Below are 15,811 nucleotides of genomic sequence, written 5' to 3' on the forward strand. Positions count from 1 at the left end.
CTGACATTAAACGTTCTCTTCATTTTATTTGCATGAGATATTTGCATTCATGTGGATAATAGTAGCAAATCAACTTAGGATTCACCATTTTTGAAAAAAAAAATTGGAGCATGCAAATAAAATTGGGGCATCCAAAGAACAAGTTAGAACTCATCTACGAACTAGGAAGAAAAAAGGGTTTATTAAGACAATCATCAGCTGTTTTTGACGGATATATATATTATATGTATTCTCAAACACGACTATAAAATTAGGAAGTTTGTAGGCAATTTCAAAGCTTCAAATGATGTTTATATACAGTACACTGTTCCTTCTATTAATATTAATACAAATTGCTGATTTCCCCCAAACCTCTCTTCACATCACGCAACATTTAGCTGGTCCCTTCGGATCTGCCCTAGCTTCCTCGTTACCTGGAGAAACACTTTGATTAGAAACCGATGGTCTAAAGACTTCTCAAAAGCAAACATTCTCAATCAAGTTTGTCTATCAAAGGGGTTCAAAACAGAAAGCGATATCTCATCCAGTCATCCCCATCAATCCATGACAGTAATTGAACACCGCATTTTGGTTTTGTAATTACAGAAATGTACCTTCCGGGGGTTGAGCTAGCTTCCGGTTATGCGAAGTCATCATTTCTTTTTTCAGCTTAACCAGTATGTCCTCCATTGTATATTCTCGCCGCCAGTTAGTGAGCATAGGGAAGAGACTCGGTTCAACCTAATTTTACATTTCGATACAACTTGTTATAGAATAAGCAAATATCCATAGCCACACATATATACCAGCAAGCAATGATGTCAAAGGGGTGATTACCACTCCACTTTCTGGGTTAACACAAGCCATGTTAATCCGGGTCTGGAACCTAACAGTCGGTGGACTCTCTGGGTATTCCTTACCACAGAACAGCTTGAGCTGGAAGATTTTCCCTTCATATGTAGTCTGATATTCATTAATCACCACACAAAAATTAAAAAAAAAAAACATCAATCTTCTCAGAATCTAAAAAGCACAAACCAAGACTCTCCTTCTTTCTTTGGTCCACTCTAATCAATAGTAATAATAAAAAATATAACTACAGACAATTTGGAGTAAAGGGTCTAATAGATAACACAGCTAACAGTTATATATCAATTCTAGAAAAAGCCAGACAACTATTAGCACTATCACCCAAAACAGAGGGACAAAAAGTAGAAGAAAACTCCAAATCATATCCAAAAATGTATGAACACCTATCTAACAATTCTCTCCTAAAGATGTTAAAAAATTAAATCTTTACACCATCAAACACAGAACAGCTTCAGCTGGAAGATCTTCCCTTCATAAGCAGTCTAATATTCATTCATCACCAAGAAAAAACATCAAACTTCTCAAAACTCAAAAGCACAAACCAACAAATTGCCGTCTTTCTTTTTGTCCACTCTAATCAATAGTAATCAAAATATGTAAATACAGAAAATTTAGAGTAAAGGGTCATAAAGATAACACAGCTAACATACATATCAATTCAAGTAAAAGCCAGACAACTAGTAGCACTATTACCCAAAACAGAGGGGCAGAAAGTAGAAGAAAACTCCAAAAAATGTATGAACACGAAAAATCCAATCCAAACAAAATTATCTCCTAAAAAAATGTTTAAAGATTGCAACTTTACTCCATCAAAACACAGATAAAAATCTAAACCAGGTGAGAGGACACACAAAGACAGAGAGAGAGAGAGAGAGACATACATTAGGAGGACCAAGAATGGTGCCAGTCCAAGATTGCATATAAATATCATCAGCATCATCCATTCCATAGCTGACAGTACCATCTCCAATACCTTTTTCACCTCTTTCAAGCTCTTCCAACAATCTAAAATTCCTCGGAACTATCATCATACCAAACACACAAATCCAAATCCAATTAGATTATATCACTACCCCCCCCCCCCCCCCCCCCCAAAATCAATCATTTCCAATTAGATCAGAGATAATCAGAGACCATAGATCCGGTCACATTCTGATTATAATAAGAAGCTCGAGAAACAAAAAAAAAAAAAACTATTGCAAATCGAATAAATACAAAAAAAAAAAAAAAAAAACTAGATCTCAAAAATTTCAAATTGGGAAGAGAAATCGACCGGAGTACTAACTTACCAACGACCTTGGCTTCCTCCGCCGAACTCATCGCCGGATCGTAGATATGAATCTCAGGAACGATTAATTAGGGTTAGGTGAGAGAGAGAGAGAGATACAAAAATGAGAGAGAGAGAGAGAGAGTACTGTTTTAAGCAGAAGAAGAAGAAGAAAGGCTTTTTCGATAGGAAAATAATTACTAATAATTGGGATATTATTATTAAGAGAAAGTGCCTTTTTTTTTCTTTCTTATAATGTATTTATTATATATGTTTTGGTTATATTTCTATAGCCTACTAAAGAAAATAATAAACTATAAATCTCTTACAAATTTTAAAATTCTATATATATATTTTTAATATATTTGTTGACCCACTTATAAATATTTATATTTTGATAAAAGACTTTGTCATATATTTTCACCAAAAAAAAAGACTTTTGTCATATATGGTTATTTTTCAAAATAAATTTTATGCTTTGTATTAATGGCTAAAATTTTCTTATTGAGGTTAGAGAATCAATCCTTTCGAATCCATTTTGATTATAGTTAAACAACATGTTCCATAATTAATTTGAGCTATGGATAATGGATTCTTCGTTATCAAAATATATAGTAGTTTTTTTTTCCAATCTTTGAAAAAATATCATAATTTTTTTTAATATGAGAATCATTGTCTTGATGCTTTCTCATTTATTTATTTTACATATATTTTTTAAAAAAAAATCTGGTTTGACCAATTTTATATTATGTTCATGACTTGGAAAGTACATGATCGACATGGTGATTACTATAAGTATACAAATCTATTTTCTTAAGTTGGTAGTTACAAATTTTAAAATTCTATGTATACATATATACTTTTATGTACTTGTGACTAAAAAAAGATTTATACATATATATATCTGAATATACATGTATATATCCGAATTTTTGGTAGAATCCGATCAAAAAGGAACCATATACAATATAATATTTTTAAGACTAGAGACCAAAACAAATTAAGTTTGTCTCCAACAAAAAATAATTTGAAATTCAAAAATTTCCAAAGATGATGAGAAAAATCGGTACGTCGCTTGCTTCAATTGCGTCCAAGATGAAGAAGGAGATCATTGAGAAAGGGAAAGAGCTACTCAAAGAAAGTATCAAAGAAGCTATCAAAGAAAGTATGGAGAGAGTGATTGAAACTATGGCATCTGATGAAGAAGAAGACAAAGAGGAAGATATCGAAATCGAGATCTCCGACGAAGTTCTTACTGAACAAAGTAAACAAGTTTGAAATGTACAGTTGAAGTACGAGAATTTAAAATTCAGAAACTAAATCCAAAAACTGAATTTAAAAGTAGTATCCTTTCATGGCCTAAATTTTTTGGATTACAAGAGATCAACTAAATTTTTAGTTGTAATTAAAATTTAAAAAAAAAAAAAAAAAAAAGATCATGAGAAAATTACAACTAAATATTTAGTTGTAACTAAAATAAAAAAAGATCATGATAAAATTGCAAATAGTACTAGTCGTCAAAACAACATTCCTAGTAGTTGATCAAATTTGGATTCAGAGCTCAACCTCCTTACCCTCTTGAGGGCTTTCTTTGCTTTTCGTATCACCCGCTCCGTGTCTTTGCATGACTCCCGCTCCTTTCTCAATTCTTCTTCCAATTCCGAATACACTTCTTTGTTGCTGCTCTCCGATGTCTTTATTTTGCTGTTTGGTGATGATTTGTTTGGAGTATGTCTTAAGCAACCCATGGCTTGTGTTGGAGATAACTTATCAAACCATGAATATAAAAACTTGGTATTCAATTTCAATTTCGATTTCCGGTTCGTTCCTTCTTTTTGGTCTTGATCAGATGATGGTGAAGCTAACTCAGTGGAGGAATTGAATGAATGTGAACTGATTCTTGATTTTCTTTAGGAACAAGTTTTAGGGTTTGTGTTGTTGGAGTCAAAACATTACCTTGTCGAGAATATCTTAATGAACTCGAACCGATTCTCCCAGAATCTGAGAAATCTCCAAGCACCTCGTGAATGCACTCTTGGATTATGTTTGATTCCTGAGAGAATCTGTGTGTTCTTCTAGAGATGAATCCAAAGGACAAGACTTTCCCGAGAAATTGGAAAGAGCAGAAACAGAGGACACGTTTCCACGAGGGAATCTCGATGAACTACTCGAACCGGTTCTCCTAGAACCTGAGGATTCTCCAAGCTCACTTCGTGAACTCACACTCGGAGTACGTTTGGTACCCGAAAATATCCGTGTTTCCTGGACAGATGAATCCAAAGGACAAGAAGACTTGGAAAAAGCAGAAACAGAGGAAACGTTTCCTGCACGGTTCTTCTTCCCAAGGTAACTTTCCATGCTCTTGGAGGTAGAGAGAAGCTTACTTGAGGAAGAAGAAACCGGAAGAGACTTGAGACGACGTAAACGGGTTTCGAGATTAGAGGGAAGAACAGAGTCGTTGGAGAAACCAGCGCAGTTGATTTTGGCGACTTGTTCAAGAACGTAAGCATCTTTAGCTTGTGAAAGAAGATCCTCCACAGCTGCATTGTCTCTACTAGAGAAAAAACTTGACATCTTCGTCGGTTGGTTTAGGGGTTTCGAGTTCTTTTTTGTGTGTGTATGAGATAGATCGATGAAACTATGATTTTGCTAATTCAATGCTTTCGTGGTTGGAGTTAGACCATGCATTTATAATTACTTGTTCTCCTCTTTAGATCTTTCTATTTTTGTCTGCTAAATGTCCTTTTCTCTACGTTAAATTAATGTTAATTTTTCATTTTCCATTTTCCATAAATACGTATTCTCAGTTATTTACTTTAAGTATATCTTATTCCTTTTATTTTGCTACGTAGGACAGTTATAATAATTGACTCGTATCTATCTTCAAACAACCCTAACTTAATTTCTAAGTCCTGAATGTAATCACGGGTTCGATCATTTGGAGAGACTACGTTTTGATCCTGGATTTGTGCCTAGAGACTAAGTTCATGATGTTGACCTCACCGATATAGGGTTGGTATCCAAAAGTACAATATGTATGAGGTAACCCGAACTACTAGTCTCGTATTTTCTTGCAATTTAGTGTTTCCCTTATTTTTATTTTTGAATATATGACAGGGGACGATGTATATATATGAATGTGCTTAGAGCTTAGTTAGTGTTTGCATGCTCTTATGGCGCTGATCATGCATATCAGCATATCCCTGAATATTATTATAAATGTAGACATGTAGTACGTGTTAAAAATCTATGGACTTGAAACCAATCATAAATCATTAGTTATAAATTCCTACTAGTAGTCGATCAAAGTATTGAATCAGACCTCGCCTTATTTGACATTTTGACGAGTTTTTGAACATTATTTTCTTGAGCTTCGATTCTTCTTCGCGACTCTCTTCTTCGCCTTCTTGAGTTCTTCTTCCCAAGAAATTTCTTCGTTGCAGCTCTCTTTTGTCCTTTTGCTTTTGGATGAAGACTTGCCTTGTAAACAACCCATGGCTTGTGCTAGGGTTAACTTATCAAACCATGATTTTAAAAACCTCGATTTCGATTTGTTCATTCCTTCTTTCGGTCTTAGAGAAGACGATGGGGATGCTAATTCAATGGAGGTTGTTAGTGAAGATGAAGTGATTCTTGACTTCTCTTTAGGAAGAAGGTTCAGGGTTTGTGTTGTTGGATTCAGAATCTTACCTCGTTGACAAAACCTAGCTGATCTCGAACCAATTCTCCCAGAATCATAGAAATCTCCAAGGGCGCCACCTCGTGTAGTATTCACATTCGGATTGCAATTGCATCCCGAGAAAAACTTGGTTTCTTCAACAGATGCATCCAAAGGACAAGAGTTTTTAGCTAGGTTGGAAAAAGAAGAAACAGAGGAAACGTTTCCACGATTCTTCTTCTCCGCGTAACTTGTCATGCTCTTGGAGTGAGAGAGAAGCTTCCTTGGTGAAGACGAAACCGGAAGAGACTTGAGACGACGTGAACGGGTTTCGAGACTAGAGGGAAGAGCAGAGTCTTCGGAGAAGCCTGAGCAGTTTAGTTTGACGACTTGTTCAAAAACGTAGCCATCTTTAGCTTGTGAAGATCCTCCACAGCTGCTGAATCGTCTTTACCAGAGAAAGATCTTGCCATCTTCTTCGGTTATAAACTATGATTCTTCTTCCACACAAGGGGCTTATTCAAGCTTGTGTTGATGCAGTGTGGTAAAACCATGTATTTATAATAATTACTGTATAGATTCTTTCTATTTTTGTCTAATCAATTCCCATTTTTCCTCTGTTTAAAATATGTTAATTGTCCATTTTCATAATTTGTAATCGAATAATTAGCTGTAAAATATCAACATCTATATTTTTCCTTTATTTGGCTACGTAGTATAATTGTAAAATTGACTTGTTTTACTGTAAATTCATACAAAGGCCTCTTGTTTTCCCGTTTTCAGTAAACAATATCAAAACAAAATCTTGTAACTTGAAAGTAAATGGTTTCATAATTTAAATGTAAGAACATATTAAAAAGCTTTTACAAGATAAAAGTAGAAATTCTACAACAAAACCGAAGGCCTCTCTCACAACTACTGAAGAAGAAAGTTTTACCCTTTTAATCAAAAAGTATCAAAAACTTTCTCAAAGTTTGAGGCTTTTCAGGGAAGCCCTTGTGCCTCCATCTTCTTGCTCAACCTTGAAAGACATACACACATATATGTAAGAAAAACAGAGACAAAAGTCTATGCTTGCGACTTTATTAGAGCCAAGTTTGTGGATTCTCACCTCGACAACTACTCTTGATTTCTTCTTTGATTTTCCGTTATCATCCGACTTCTTTAAAGCTCTTCCCTTTTTATGAATCACAACTTGCTCCTCAGCATCATCTTCATCCTCATCATCTGAGTCTGTAGAGAGAGATAGAGAGTTAATGATTGGAATTATATTTATAAAGAATATATGTACTGATAAAATTCTATAAAGAGATCACCAACAACTCAAATGCATTTAGACATAATACAAGGGTTGTATAGTAGTTTCTCAAGATTTCAATATTTGAGTTAAAATAGTGAAAAGGTAAGAAACAGGAGGAAGATGAATATTATCATGATCATCACCTTCAAGGTAAGACTCCTTAGATGGAAAACCAGAGAAGTCTTCCATATCTTCCATCTCCTCCTCGAGTTCGTCATCGCCTTCAACATATTCAATCACTCCAACCTGAGATATATAATTTAACAAAAGAAGATCATTAAGAAGACGTTGGATCTAGGTTAGATGGACTACTACCAAATTTGCGCGCTACTACAAAAGTACCTCTTCGTCTTCTTCTTCAACCTCCTTTACAATTTCCTTTCCATCATCAAGAATTTTGTTAAACAGAGGTTCAGGGTAATTGTATATGTCATTATAGATGCCTGTCTTCAAACGAGTTAACAACTCGGTTTCAATGGCCTGTAAAAAAAGAACCACCACTATCATTAAACCCTCAGAACTAAAGTGAAACAAGTAAAATCTAAACCCAAAAAAAAAAACAAATCGTGACCTTATCCAACAAAGCTGCTTTTTCAGCCTTGTCCTCTCTCCTCTGCTCCCTCTTCATTTGCCTCCTAGGCATAGGGACTATTACCTCTCTGTCATTCGAAAACATAAACACCAACTAATTAATCAGAACAAGAAGCGAACTAGAGACATGTAAATCAAACAAGATACACAAACTCCACAAACAAAAAACCAGAAGAGGACAAGACCTTGTTTTCAAAGCAAGTTTTCTCATACGAATACGCATCTGAGTCATTTTAGTCAGTCTTTGTTTAACCTTATGCTGCAACAACTTAGGCCAGTACAACTGTCACACGCAAGAAAAGAAAAAAAAAAGAGAATTAAACCCCCAGATCTTACACAAAGATCGAAGAAGAAGGAAGTGCTGAGAAAGCAGTTAAGATCTCAAACTCACCAAGTGTTTGTCAATCATTTCAAGAGCCTGCTCATAGTTTCTAGGCAGCTTAATTCTCTCCCACAAGTTGTTTGGCATGTGAGCTCTCTCAATAGTCTTCATATATAAATAAAACACTCCTGAATAGAAAAACAACAACACAAAGATTGTATCTTTCTGAGTCCTATTCCAACACGCAAAATCACAGCTCAAAGATTGAATATTTCTGAATCCAATTTGAAAGAAATTGAAAACAAAATTACCATCATGGTCTCTGATAGTAGCGTATCTGCTATTGGCAAGAGGGCAAGAGCTTCGATTACAGATTCCCGTTACATTATATTGGTTTCTACAGAAGATACCAGTTTCGATTCTACAAAAAAAAAAAAAAAAAACAAGACCCCATCAACAAATTGAGATACATCAGATGAAAAAGGTGAGTAATTTGAACACATACTTGGCCATGTAACTGCAGTGCTTGTGCCTAATGACCTGCCATATAACCTCATCGTGCTGCATCTTTCCCGATGGAAAAAAAGCTTGAAACTCTGGTAAAAAAGGTTTAAGCTTCGGCGGGGATTTTAGGGTTTATGAGAGGAAGCTGTAAAAGGACGGCGGCGATCAACTGTCGTCGATTTCGAAGTGAGAGAGAACGAACACTCAATTTTGATATTAGGGATAAAGTCTATTGGGCCTCATGGATCGGGTTATAAAACAAGGCCCAAATTATTAAAAAGCCCCAAAAATACAAAAAAAAACCCTTTCTTTGTAACCCTAGCCGCATCTCTTTTATATAAAAACCCTTCCTTTCACATTTCACCAAAAAAAACCCTAAAGATCTCAAAAACTCAGAAATGGCGACGGCGTTGAAGAAGAACAGGAAGAAGAGAGGACACGTCAGCGCCGGTCATGGACGTATCGGAAAGCATCGCAAGCATCCAGGAGGTCGTGGTAACGCTGGAGGTATGCATCACCACCGTATCCTCTTTGACAAGTACCATCCAGGTTACTTCGGCAAAGTTGGTATGAGGTACTTTCACAAGCTCCGTAACAAGTTCTTTTGCCCTATCGTTAACCTCGACAAGCTCTGGTCGCTTGTGCCCGAGGAGGTGAAGGCGAAATCGAGCAAAGACAATGTTCCATTGATCGATGTGACGCAGCATGGGTTCTTTAAGGTTTTGGGGAAAGGTCATTTGCCGGAGAACAAGCCCTTCGTTGTGAAGGCTAAGCTTATCTCTAAGACTGCTGAGAAGAAGATTAAGGAAGCTGGTGGTGCTGTTGTCCTTACTGCTTAGGTTTTAAATTTAAAGTCTCTTCTTTTTAATTATTATTATTATTATTGTCAAGCTTTTTTTGGAACTCTGTTTTGTTGGATTTGTGGAATTGAGGGATCTTTTAATCAATGGTTATGGATTATATAATTGCTCCTGTGTTATTTGGGGATTTTGTTTTTGCATCTCATTTTTGGTTTGTTGATCTGCATTTCCGAGTGTTTTATGTTCTTGTGATCATTGCCTTGCATTAGTCTGACTTTTTCTTGCATTGTTGTTGAAATTGAGTAATTACAGACTTCCAAGTTTGTTCATTTTAGAAATTTTAGTTGCATTAGATGTCATGAAACTCAACTTGAGTTTGTTTGTTTTGAAGGATGATATTAATGTATGCGTAGTAAACCTTAAACTCAAATGTCACAGAAGTGTTTTGTTTCTTATAACAAAGTTAAGCTTGATCGATCTAGGAATCCACCATGATTGTTTTTCTTTATTGTTCGTTCTGGCTGTTACCAGTGTACTATATATGACTTGTTCAGTGACCATTTCTTTTGATTGTTTTCACCATCTGAATAGAATATTTCTTCTCATCACATTTTATCTCTTCAGTTTCTTCACCTTGATCTGTTCCCCCTCCCCATTGTCTTACTCTAGCCTCTGCTAGTGAAGCCTGAACTTTTCCAAGTGTTAATACACAGAAACTTAAATGGATACTCAAACGATAAGAATTTTTTCTTTACCTCTCTCTGTTCTAGTTGGTTCTATAGATGATTAAAAGCAGAACACTTGTCTAAAGAACTGTCCCCGTTTGCATTCATATCCATATGCCCTGTGATCGCGTGCATCATTACCAGCGTCAAAGCTTATCATGTTTGCGAGTTTTTTTGTTAGGATTAGTAACAGTATACCTTTACACCAGATTCCATCTTGTAACCGAGCACAAGACGAATAGCTACACCTTTTTGTACCATAAAATTGATCTCACTGTGGCCTCAAAATTGATCAAGCTTAGAGCTACTGATGTTGTAAGAGAACTACCAGAATGAACAGGCTGAACGTTGTTGATGACGATTGTGAGAGTCAGCAATGGAGTCAGCTGTTTTACGAGTCTTCTCACTTCTTCATCATAACAATGATGGATACTTGTCTCTTAATACGATGAGAGTCATCAATATGATATCACAGCCCCGACTGATACAGAAGTTAATTTATCATAGCCAATCTCAATAAGAATTTCGCCCTTTTTTGGTATAAAGCTTTTTTCTCAGTCTTTGTGGTGTGTACCTCACAGCCGCATTGAAGCCAAAAGCCACCATGATCGACCATCCTACTATGTTCATGCTATAACCAAACAGTTAATTCCGTTCTTAACCAAAACACAAGCTTCATGGGGTCATAGAGGTCACCAAATCGAAAGACATAATTCTTTAATTTTTTTAAGGACAAATAATTAATCCTTAATTTCCAACTTATTTTGTGACGCAATTGCGACATAATTCTTTAATTTGTTATTTCATTAACATGCAGCGGACTGAAAAAATTATGTTGTTGATTCATTGCTAAATAAACAATACTAAACAATATTTATTTTAATATAAAAAAAGGAAAAGATAATGTCCTAATTAATCAATACCAAAATCCATAAGCACTATCAAAATCCATAAGCATTATAACATCAGTGTATGAGCATGTCCATGATGCAACAGTTTGGACTTTGGAACATGCATGTTGTTGTTTCTTCTTCTCTTAATCGCAGTTGAGACCAAAACAAGCAGATTGAAAAGTAATTGGTGATGCTCGCAGAGAAGAAGAATCTATATATATAGGCTTTTGGACTTTGATCTTAATAAGTACAATATATATAGGCTTTTGGACTTTGATCTTAATAAGGTTTCCTTTTTTACACGACTTTATCACATTATTTAATTATCGAAAAACAAACTTTGACTAGGTTTCCATTTTCTTTTAGTTAAATTGCATAATTTACAATTTTCACATTACCACACACACACACAGGCAATAAAGAAAGGATATTTGCCTTAACTTTTTCATTCCGGTGAGATAAAGATCTTAAATCGATTCCAACTGAAAATAGAAATAGAGAGACAAATAGAGAGAGAGAGTTTAGAGAATATGACAAGTAGAAAGAGTAATACTACAGAGATTTTAGCTTTTAAGAAGTATAGCAGAACACAAATAGATGTTCAGAAGAAGTAATCACATTCTGGAATAACCAACGGTATTATCGTACTGAGTCATGAACTCGTCGTTGAACTTCTTGAAACTATCCATGATCTCTGGCATCTCTTCTTCTGCTGGTAGGATCGTTGTCCTCAGATGGAACACGCTGTCAAAAATCCACAAAGGGGAATGAGTTTATATAAGAAGAGATCAAAAGAGCAAGAAAAGAAATCGTATTTGGGAGATTCTTTATTTACCCTTCTTTCTGTCCAAATCCAGAGCCAGGGACTGTGGAGATTCCTGTGGCTTCTAAAAGCTTGAGACAGTAGAAAACGTCTGGTACTTTTCCCGCTTGTTTTGCAGCTTGGAGAGCTCCTGCTGGTAACCGTATTTGAGGAAACGAATACATTGCACCTAACATATTACACAAGAATCATCAAGAACCATATTCAAAATTTCTAAACTGAAAGGCTTTTATTGCTTTGTTTCTTTGACTACCTTCTGTGAAATTGCAGACAACGTTTTTGCAGCTGTTGAATCCATCAGTCATGATCTTTGCTCTTCTTCTCAACGATTCAAGAATCCCCTTGCTAGAGAATAGTGTAAAAGAGGGGTTGTTGGTTCAATACAAGGATTAATGGATTTTGATCATCGATCACGACTGTTGAAGCTTATGTATATACCTTTCACGGGTGAACTGGTCATATGAAATGTCTCCAGGCTTTGGAGGACTAACCATCAAACCCATCTGCACATGTCATATCACTCAGTCAGAACATGCTGATGATTTCTACAAAATCAAATCCTCATTACAAGAAGACTTTTCACTTACAAAGATCTGGGCAGAGACATTGGGGCTGAGGGCAATTGATGCAACCTTGTATATCTCCTCAACAACCTGCAAAAAATCAAAAATTCTATTATGATTATGTTTGACATATTGATAGCACATAACATAAGTAAACTACACAAAGGTTTAAGCGTTAAGACAAACCCTGGGAGGGATATTGGTCATCTCAAAGTATCCACCTCGCTGTCCACATTCTCCCCAATATCCTTTAGAGACTGTGTGGAAGGATACAAGCTGAACTTCCTTGCTGAATGGCGAACCCATATCCATCAAAACCTATGTATTTTTTCAAAGAATGATCAAGTTAAAAGGAGGATCACAAATCAGGCACAAGATTTAAAAACATGAAAGAGAAGATAGAAGCTGACCTTCTTGGAGCTGATAAAGGGACGCTCATCCTGGTATATGTTCTGCTGGTAAACTTCGTCGCCCAGAAGAACTAATTTCTCGTTATAACAGAACTTCAATATCTCTCTTAAGTTAGCTTCGCTTAGACACTGACCAGTTGGGTTCCCAGGGTTAATGATCACCATTGCCCTTACCTGTATACCCATTCAAGAGAATATGTAACTGGAGAAAGAAAGACATATGCATCTACGCTAACTGCATCATCTATGATTGCAAGAGTAGAAAGAAGAAGAGTACTTACTGATATCCCCTGAGAACGAGCCTGAGCAACAGATTGTCTAAGGTTGTTAACATCAAGTCCCCAGTTTTCAGACTCATCAAGATAGTAAGGGACAAGAGTGCCACCTAACAGTGATATGGTAGCTGAGTAGAGTGGATACTGTGGAACCGGAACTAGAATCTGCCAAACGGAAAGAAAAAAAAACTTGTAAATGAAATGTCAGGGATACATCATAGCAGAAAGACCTCCTAAGACAGAGCAATACCCCGTCTCCATCACCGCGTATAACACAATTCAAGATTTGCATCACACCTTTGCTAGCTCCATCAGTGAGAAATATGAGTTCTGGATCACTGAAAAATAAAGAAGCAGAAGGCCTAAGCTGGTGGTTTGTTTCTAAAACAAAATATATCTCATTGTGCAGGAAAAACTGAAATGAAAGCAATCACCTTGGATACCCATCACGCCGTTGGATGAAGTCAGCAACCTCTTTCCTAACTCCTGGAAGGCCTCTTGAGTCACTGTAAGCACCTAATGAAACAGAAAGGAGGACAGTATAACTAAATTTTCTGATTCTCAAAGTCTAAAAATCAAAGATGGGCTCGTAATATCATACCTAAACCGCCAGAAGTCAAGGAAAGATAATGTCTAGCTCTTGCAATAGCATCAGCTGGAAATATCATTCCAACATTTGGGTCCTCTAGTAGAAACGGAGCTTGACAAAGCGCAACCACCTGCAGTTAGGTTTTTCTTTTTACTACTGAGGCTGAACCTAGATTGGAGTCTCACTGTCTAAACAATTGTAAATCCACATACCTGGCGAGGAAATGTCAACGGCTTCTGTCCTAAAGCATGAGGGTTCCCAACGTTTGTGAAAATAATCTGTTACATAACCCAAGTTAGGAACTGCCAATAAACTATACACAAATCAAGTGCTAAGATCATAATTGCAACTGCATATCAAAGTCCAAAACCAAACAAGGAACCACATGTCTATCTAAGGCTCTTTGTTAAGTTTTCATAAGCTTGATAACACTATTTGAGAGTAAAGGCACAAGATAAATCAAAATTGATTACCTTTTTGCCCTCTTTCTGAAGCTCAGAAGCTCGGAGATAGAGTTCACCTCTGACAGCATACTGACACTTCTTGACGTTTTCGTTCAAAGAATCGTAGTCTAATGCCTTGAGAGCCATTTTACTTTCACTCTAAAGCAAACACTAGCTCAACTTCAAACCTTATCAAAAACACCCTCCTCTACAATTGGAATTCTGTGTCAGACAGAGTTTATCTAAGTTTACATCAGCAATTGGAACCAGAAAGCCAGATTGGATTAAAATAATCCATAATTTTAATTAACCCCAAAACACACAAAATCTCAAAATCATTCTCCAGAACAAATTCGTAATCATAAAGGAAGAAAGGCGACGCCTTTTCAAAAGGGTTAATCAGAATCATTCAAAAGAAGAAGAATTTGATTAACGATCGATCTAAGAAAAAAGAAAAACCAAATCACAAACCTTCAAACTCAATGCTGTGACTAGTGACCCTCAAAAAGTCTATCTGGAGAGTCACGTTATGTTCCAGAGCCAAGGCAAAGAAGATAGTGGGGAAGAGTTAAACTATTAGTGTGTGTGTGATTTTTAAAATAGTAATATTTGTGAAGCAGATTGCAATTGTGTGTCTGACATGAATTTGGATCATTCCTCAATCCAATCATGTGGCTTTACAACAAAGGAAGCAGCATAGCCACTGAAAATAAACGAAGACGATTTATTAGACAAAAGTCGTGTCTCGATTTTAAGCTACGAAGACAGTTCTTAAGGAAAAAATAAATAAATAAATAAATAAAGAAGCAGATAAATCGGAAGAGGATACGTAAATGTGGTGGAGATTCCAAACGGAAAAAAGATTGTAAAATTTTGTCGATGTTATGTGGGCGTTTGGGACACGACCAATAGGGTCGACCCATGTGTCCTTAGTTTTTGTTTCGGCCTCTTTAACAAGCAGATTTGTGTTCACTAGTGCAAATCTCTTTTGGCTTCATGGCTTCTCGTACTCTCAAAAGGCTCAAGTTTGTGTATAAAAGTTGATTCAACACTTCATGAGAATTCATTGTTTTACATGATTAAGTAAGTTTAACATGAATCAATTTAAGAGTTGATTAACATGAACTTCTTTTTCGATTAATAGTATTTTGTAACTCTAAATCAATAACAGTCATTATTTTCGAAATTTACATTTGGTCATCAATAACCAATAAAAGATGCATTATAAACTTAAATAAAATTATATATATATATATATATGTAGTTTCCACATAGACTAAGTGTAGAAAAAAAATATTAGATTTACCCAATATTAAATATAGAACCTCTAGGCAAGATGTTTAGCGACAAGTAAACACAAAGATACTTTGAAAAAAATTACATATAGTGCTTCATCCAACCTCTTTCAATTAACATGGTGGTTATATTGATTGCAAATAAACTATAATGTGGCAAACTAGATTCTGAAGAATATATCATCTACTATTGGAAGATTTTGGTCAATATTAAAAAGTGAACATATTGAGTACCAATTTCAAACTTTGAATAACTTAGAATGCTTTTTATTTGAAAATAAATCTTTATTTAATGCTAGTAAAAACTAAAATTATATTTGGATCAAAATTAAATTTTTATGTTTGCATACATATTGAGTTTAGGTGATGTGATATATATTTTAAAACAATCATAATAGGATCCAAATTCTATTTTAAACAAAAAAATAATTCAATATGAATATATATATATATATGTATATTTAAACAATCATAAAGATATATCTTCGTTTATATTGAATTATT

General features: G+C 35.5%; 5 protein-coding genes and 1 pseudogene across 7 annotated transcripts; 1 reads left to right on the forward strand and 5 right to left on the reverse strand.

Annotated features, from left to right (window-relative positions):
- Nucleotides 1-162: 162 nt before the first annotated feature.
- On the reverse strand, nucleotides 163-2,373 carry LOC104776456 (ubiquitin-conjugating enzyme E2 variant 1A). Its single transcript, XM_010500533.3, has 5 exons — nucleotides 2,139-2,373; nucleotides 1,731-1,870; nucleotides 817-942; nucleotides 594-720; nucleotides 163-413 (listed from the first exon to the last, which is right to left on the reverse strand). The coding sequence occupies exons 1-5, from the start codon at nucleotides 2,167-2,169 to the stop codon at nucleotides 358-360; spliced, it is 480 nt and encodes a 159-aa protein (XP_010498835.1). The 5' UTR covers nucleotides 2,170-2,373; the 3' UTR covers nucleotides 163-357.
- A 1,297-nt stretch (nucleotides 2,374-3,670) lies between these two features.
- On the reverse strand, nucleotides 3,671-4,690 carry LOC104778833 (uncharacterized). Its single transcript, XM_087507223.1, has 3 exons — nucleotides 4,246-4,690; nucleotides 3,983-4,105; nucleotides 3,671-3,882 (listed from the first exon to the last, which is right to left on the reverse strand). Exons 1-3 carry the CDS (start codon nucleotides 4,688-4,690, stop codon nucleotides 3,671-3,673), a joined length of 780 nt encoding a protein of 259 aa, XP_087363349.1.
- Nucleotides 4,691-5,432: 742 nt separating this feature from the next.
- LOC104778834 (uncharacterized) lies at nucleotides 5,433-6,606 on the reverse strand (annotated as a pseudogene).
- On the reverse strand, nucleotides 6,583-8,739 carry LOC104776457 (uncharacterized). Its single transcript, XM_010500534.3, has 9 exons — nucleotides 8,493-8,739; nucleotides 8,299-8,408; nucleotides 8,057-8,175; nucleotides 7,851-7,948; nucleotides 7,646-7,733; nucleotides 7,417-7,554; nucleotides 7,218-7,320; nucleotides 6,886-7,007; nucleotides 6,583-6,795 (listed from the first exon to the last, which is right to left on the reverse strand). The coding sequence occupies exons 1-9, from the start codon at nucleotides 8,552-8,554 to the stop codon at nucleotides 6,742-6,744; spliced, it is 894 nt and encodes a 297-aa protein (XP_010498836.1). The 5' UTR covers nucleotides 8,555-8,739; the 3' UTR covers nucleotides 6,583-6,741.
- An 83-nt stretch (nucleotides 8,740-8,822) lies between these two features.
- Nucleotides 8,823-9,456, forward strand: LOC104776458 (large ribosomal subunit protein uL15y). The gene has a single exon (XM_010500535.3). The coding sequence runs from the start codon at nucleotides 8,890-8,892 to the stop codon at nucleotides 9,328-9,330; it is 441 nt and encodes a 146-aa protein (XP_010498837.1). The 5' UTR covers nucleotides 8,823-8,889; the 3' UTR covers nucleotides 9,331-9,456.
- A 1,883-nt stretch (nucleotides 9,457-11,339) lies between these two features.
- On the reverse strand, nucleotides 11,340-14,904 carry LOC104776459 (glutamate--glyoxylate aminotransferase 1). 3 transcript variants are annotated; one of them, XM_010500537.3, is made up of 14 exons: nucleotides 14,484-14,904; nucleotides 14,043-14,220; nucleotides 13,782-13,847; nucleotides 13,582-13,699; nucleotides 13,415-13,496; nucleotides 13,231-13,318; nucleotides 12,987-13,145; nucleotides 12,706-12,879; nucleotides 12,482-12,613; nucleotides 12,320-12,385; nucleotides 12,171-12,235; nucleotides 11,986-12,077; nucleotides 11,745-11,901; nucleotides 11,340-11,653 (listed from the first exon to the last, which is right to left on the reverse strand). In XM_010500537.3, exons 2-14 carry the CDS (start codon nucleotides 14,157-14,159, stop codon nucleotides 11,524-11,526), a joined length of 1,446 nt encoding a protein of 481 aa, XP_010498839.1. In that variant the 5' UTR covers nucleotides 14,160-14,220; nucleotides 14,484-14,904; the 3' UTR covers nucleotides 11,340-11,523. The 3 variants fall into 3 exon arrangements, with proteins under 3 accessions (XP_010498839.1, XP_010498838.1, XP_010498840.1); XM_010500536.3 differs by having other exon boundaries at nucleotides 14,043-14,234; nucleotides 14,484-14,898; XM_010500538.3 differs by having other exon boundaries at nucleotides 14,043-14,254; nucleotides 14,484-14,778.
- Between the last annotated feature and the right edge of the window lie 907 nt (nucleotides 14,905-15,811).

The sequence above is a fragment of the Camelina sativa genome, chromosome 3 (genome assembly GCF_030686135.1).
Source record: "Camelina sativa cultivar CO46 ecotype springtype chromosome 3, ASM3068613v1".
In the NCBI taxonomy this organism is placed as follows: Eukaryota; Viridiplantae; Streptophyta; class Magnoliopsida; order Brassicales; family Brassicaceae; genus Camelina; species Camelina sativa.

Bases quoted from the DNA above. Each gene is read 5' to 3' on its own strand.
- LOC104776459 (XM_010500537.3), bottom strand. From the start codon at position 14,159: ATGGCTCTCAAGGCATTAGACTACGATTCTTTGAACGAAAACGTCAAG. The intron at 13,700-13,781 runs GTATGTGGATTT...ACCTAACTGCAG, and splicing joins CGTTGACATTTCCTCGCCAG to GTGGTTGCGCTTTGTCAAGC. The intron at 13,497-13,581 runs GTATGATATTAC...CTGTTTCATTAG, and splicing joins CTTGACTTCTGGCGGTTTAG to GTGCTTACAGTGACTCAAGA.
- LOC104778833 (XM_087507223.1), bottom strand. From the start codon at position 4,690: ATGTCAAGTTTTTTCTCTAGTAGAGACAATGCAGCTGTGGAGGATCTT. The intron at 4,106-4,245 runs TTTCTGCTCTTT...ATTCTGGGAGAA, and splicing joins TCGTGGAAACGTGTCCTCTG to TCGGTTCGAGTTCATTAAGA. The intron at 3,883-3,982 runs GTTAGCTTCACC...TGGTTTGATAAG, and splicing joins TCATTCAATTCCTCCACTGA to TTATCTCCAACACAAGCCAT.
- LOC104776458 (XM_010500535.3), top strand. From the start codon at position 8,890: ATGGCGACGGCGTTGAAGAAGAACAGGAAGAAGAGAGGACACGTCAGC.
- LOC104776456 (XM_010500533.3), bottom strand. From the start codon at position 2,169: ATGAGTTCGGCGGAGGAAGCCAAGGTCGTTG. The intron at 943-1,730 runs GTATGTCTCTCT...AATGAATATCAG, and splicing joins CCATTCTTGGTCCTCCTAAT to ACTACATATGAAGGGAAAAT. The intron at 721-816 runs GTAATCACCCCT...ATGTAAAATTAG, and splicing joins TTAACCCAGAAAGTGGAGTG to GTTGAACCGAGTCTCTTCCC.
- LOC104776457 (XM_010500534.3), bottom strand. From the start codon at position 8,554: ATGCAGCACGATGAGGTTATATGGCAGGTCATTAGGCACAAGCACTGC. The intron at 7,734-7,850 runs GTCTTGTCCTCT...TTCGAATGACAG, and splicing joins AAACTTGCTTTGAAAACAAG to AGAGGTAATAGTCCCTATGC. The intron at 7,321-7,416 runs GTACTTTTGTAG...TATATATCTCAG, and splicing joins TTGAAGAAGAAGACGAAGAG to GTTGGAGTGATTGAATATGT.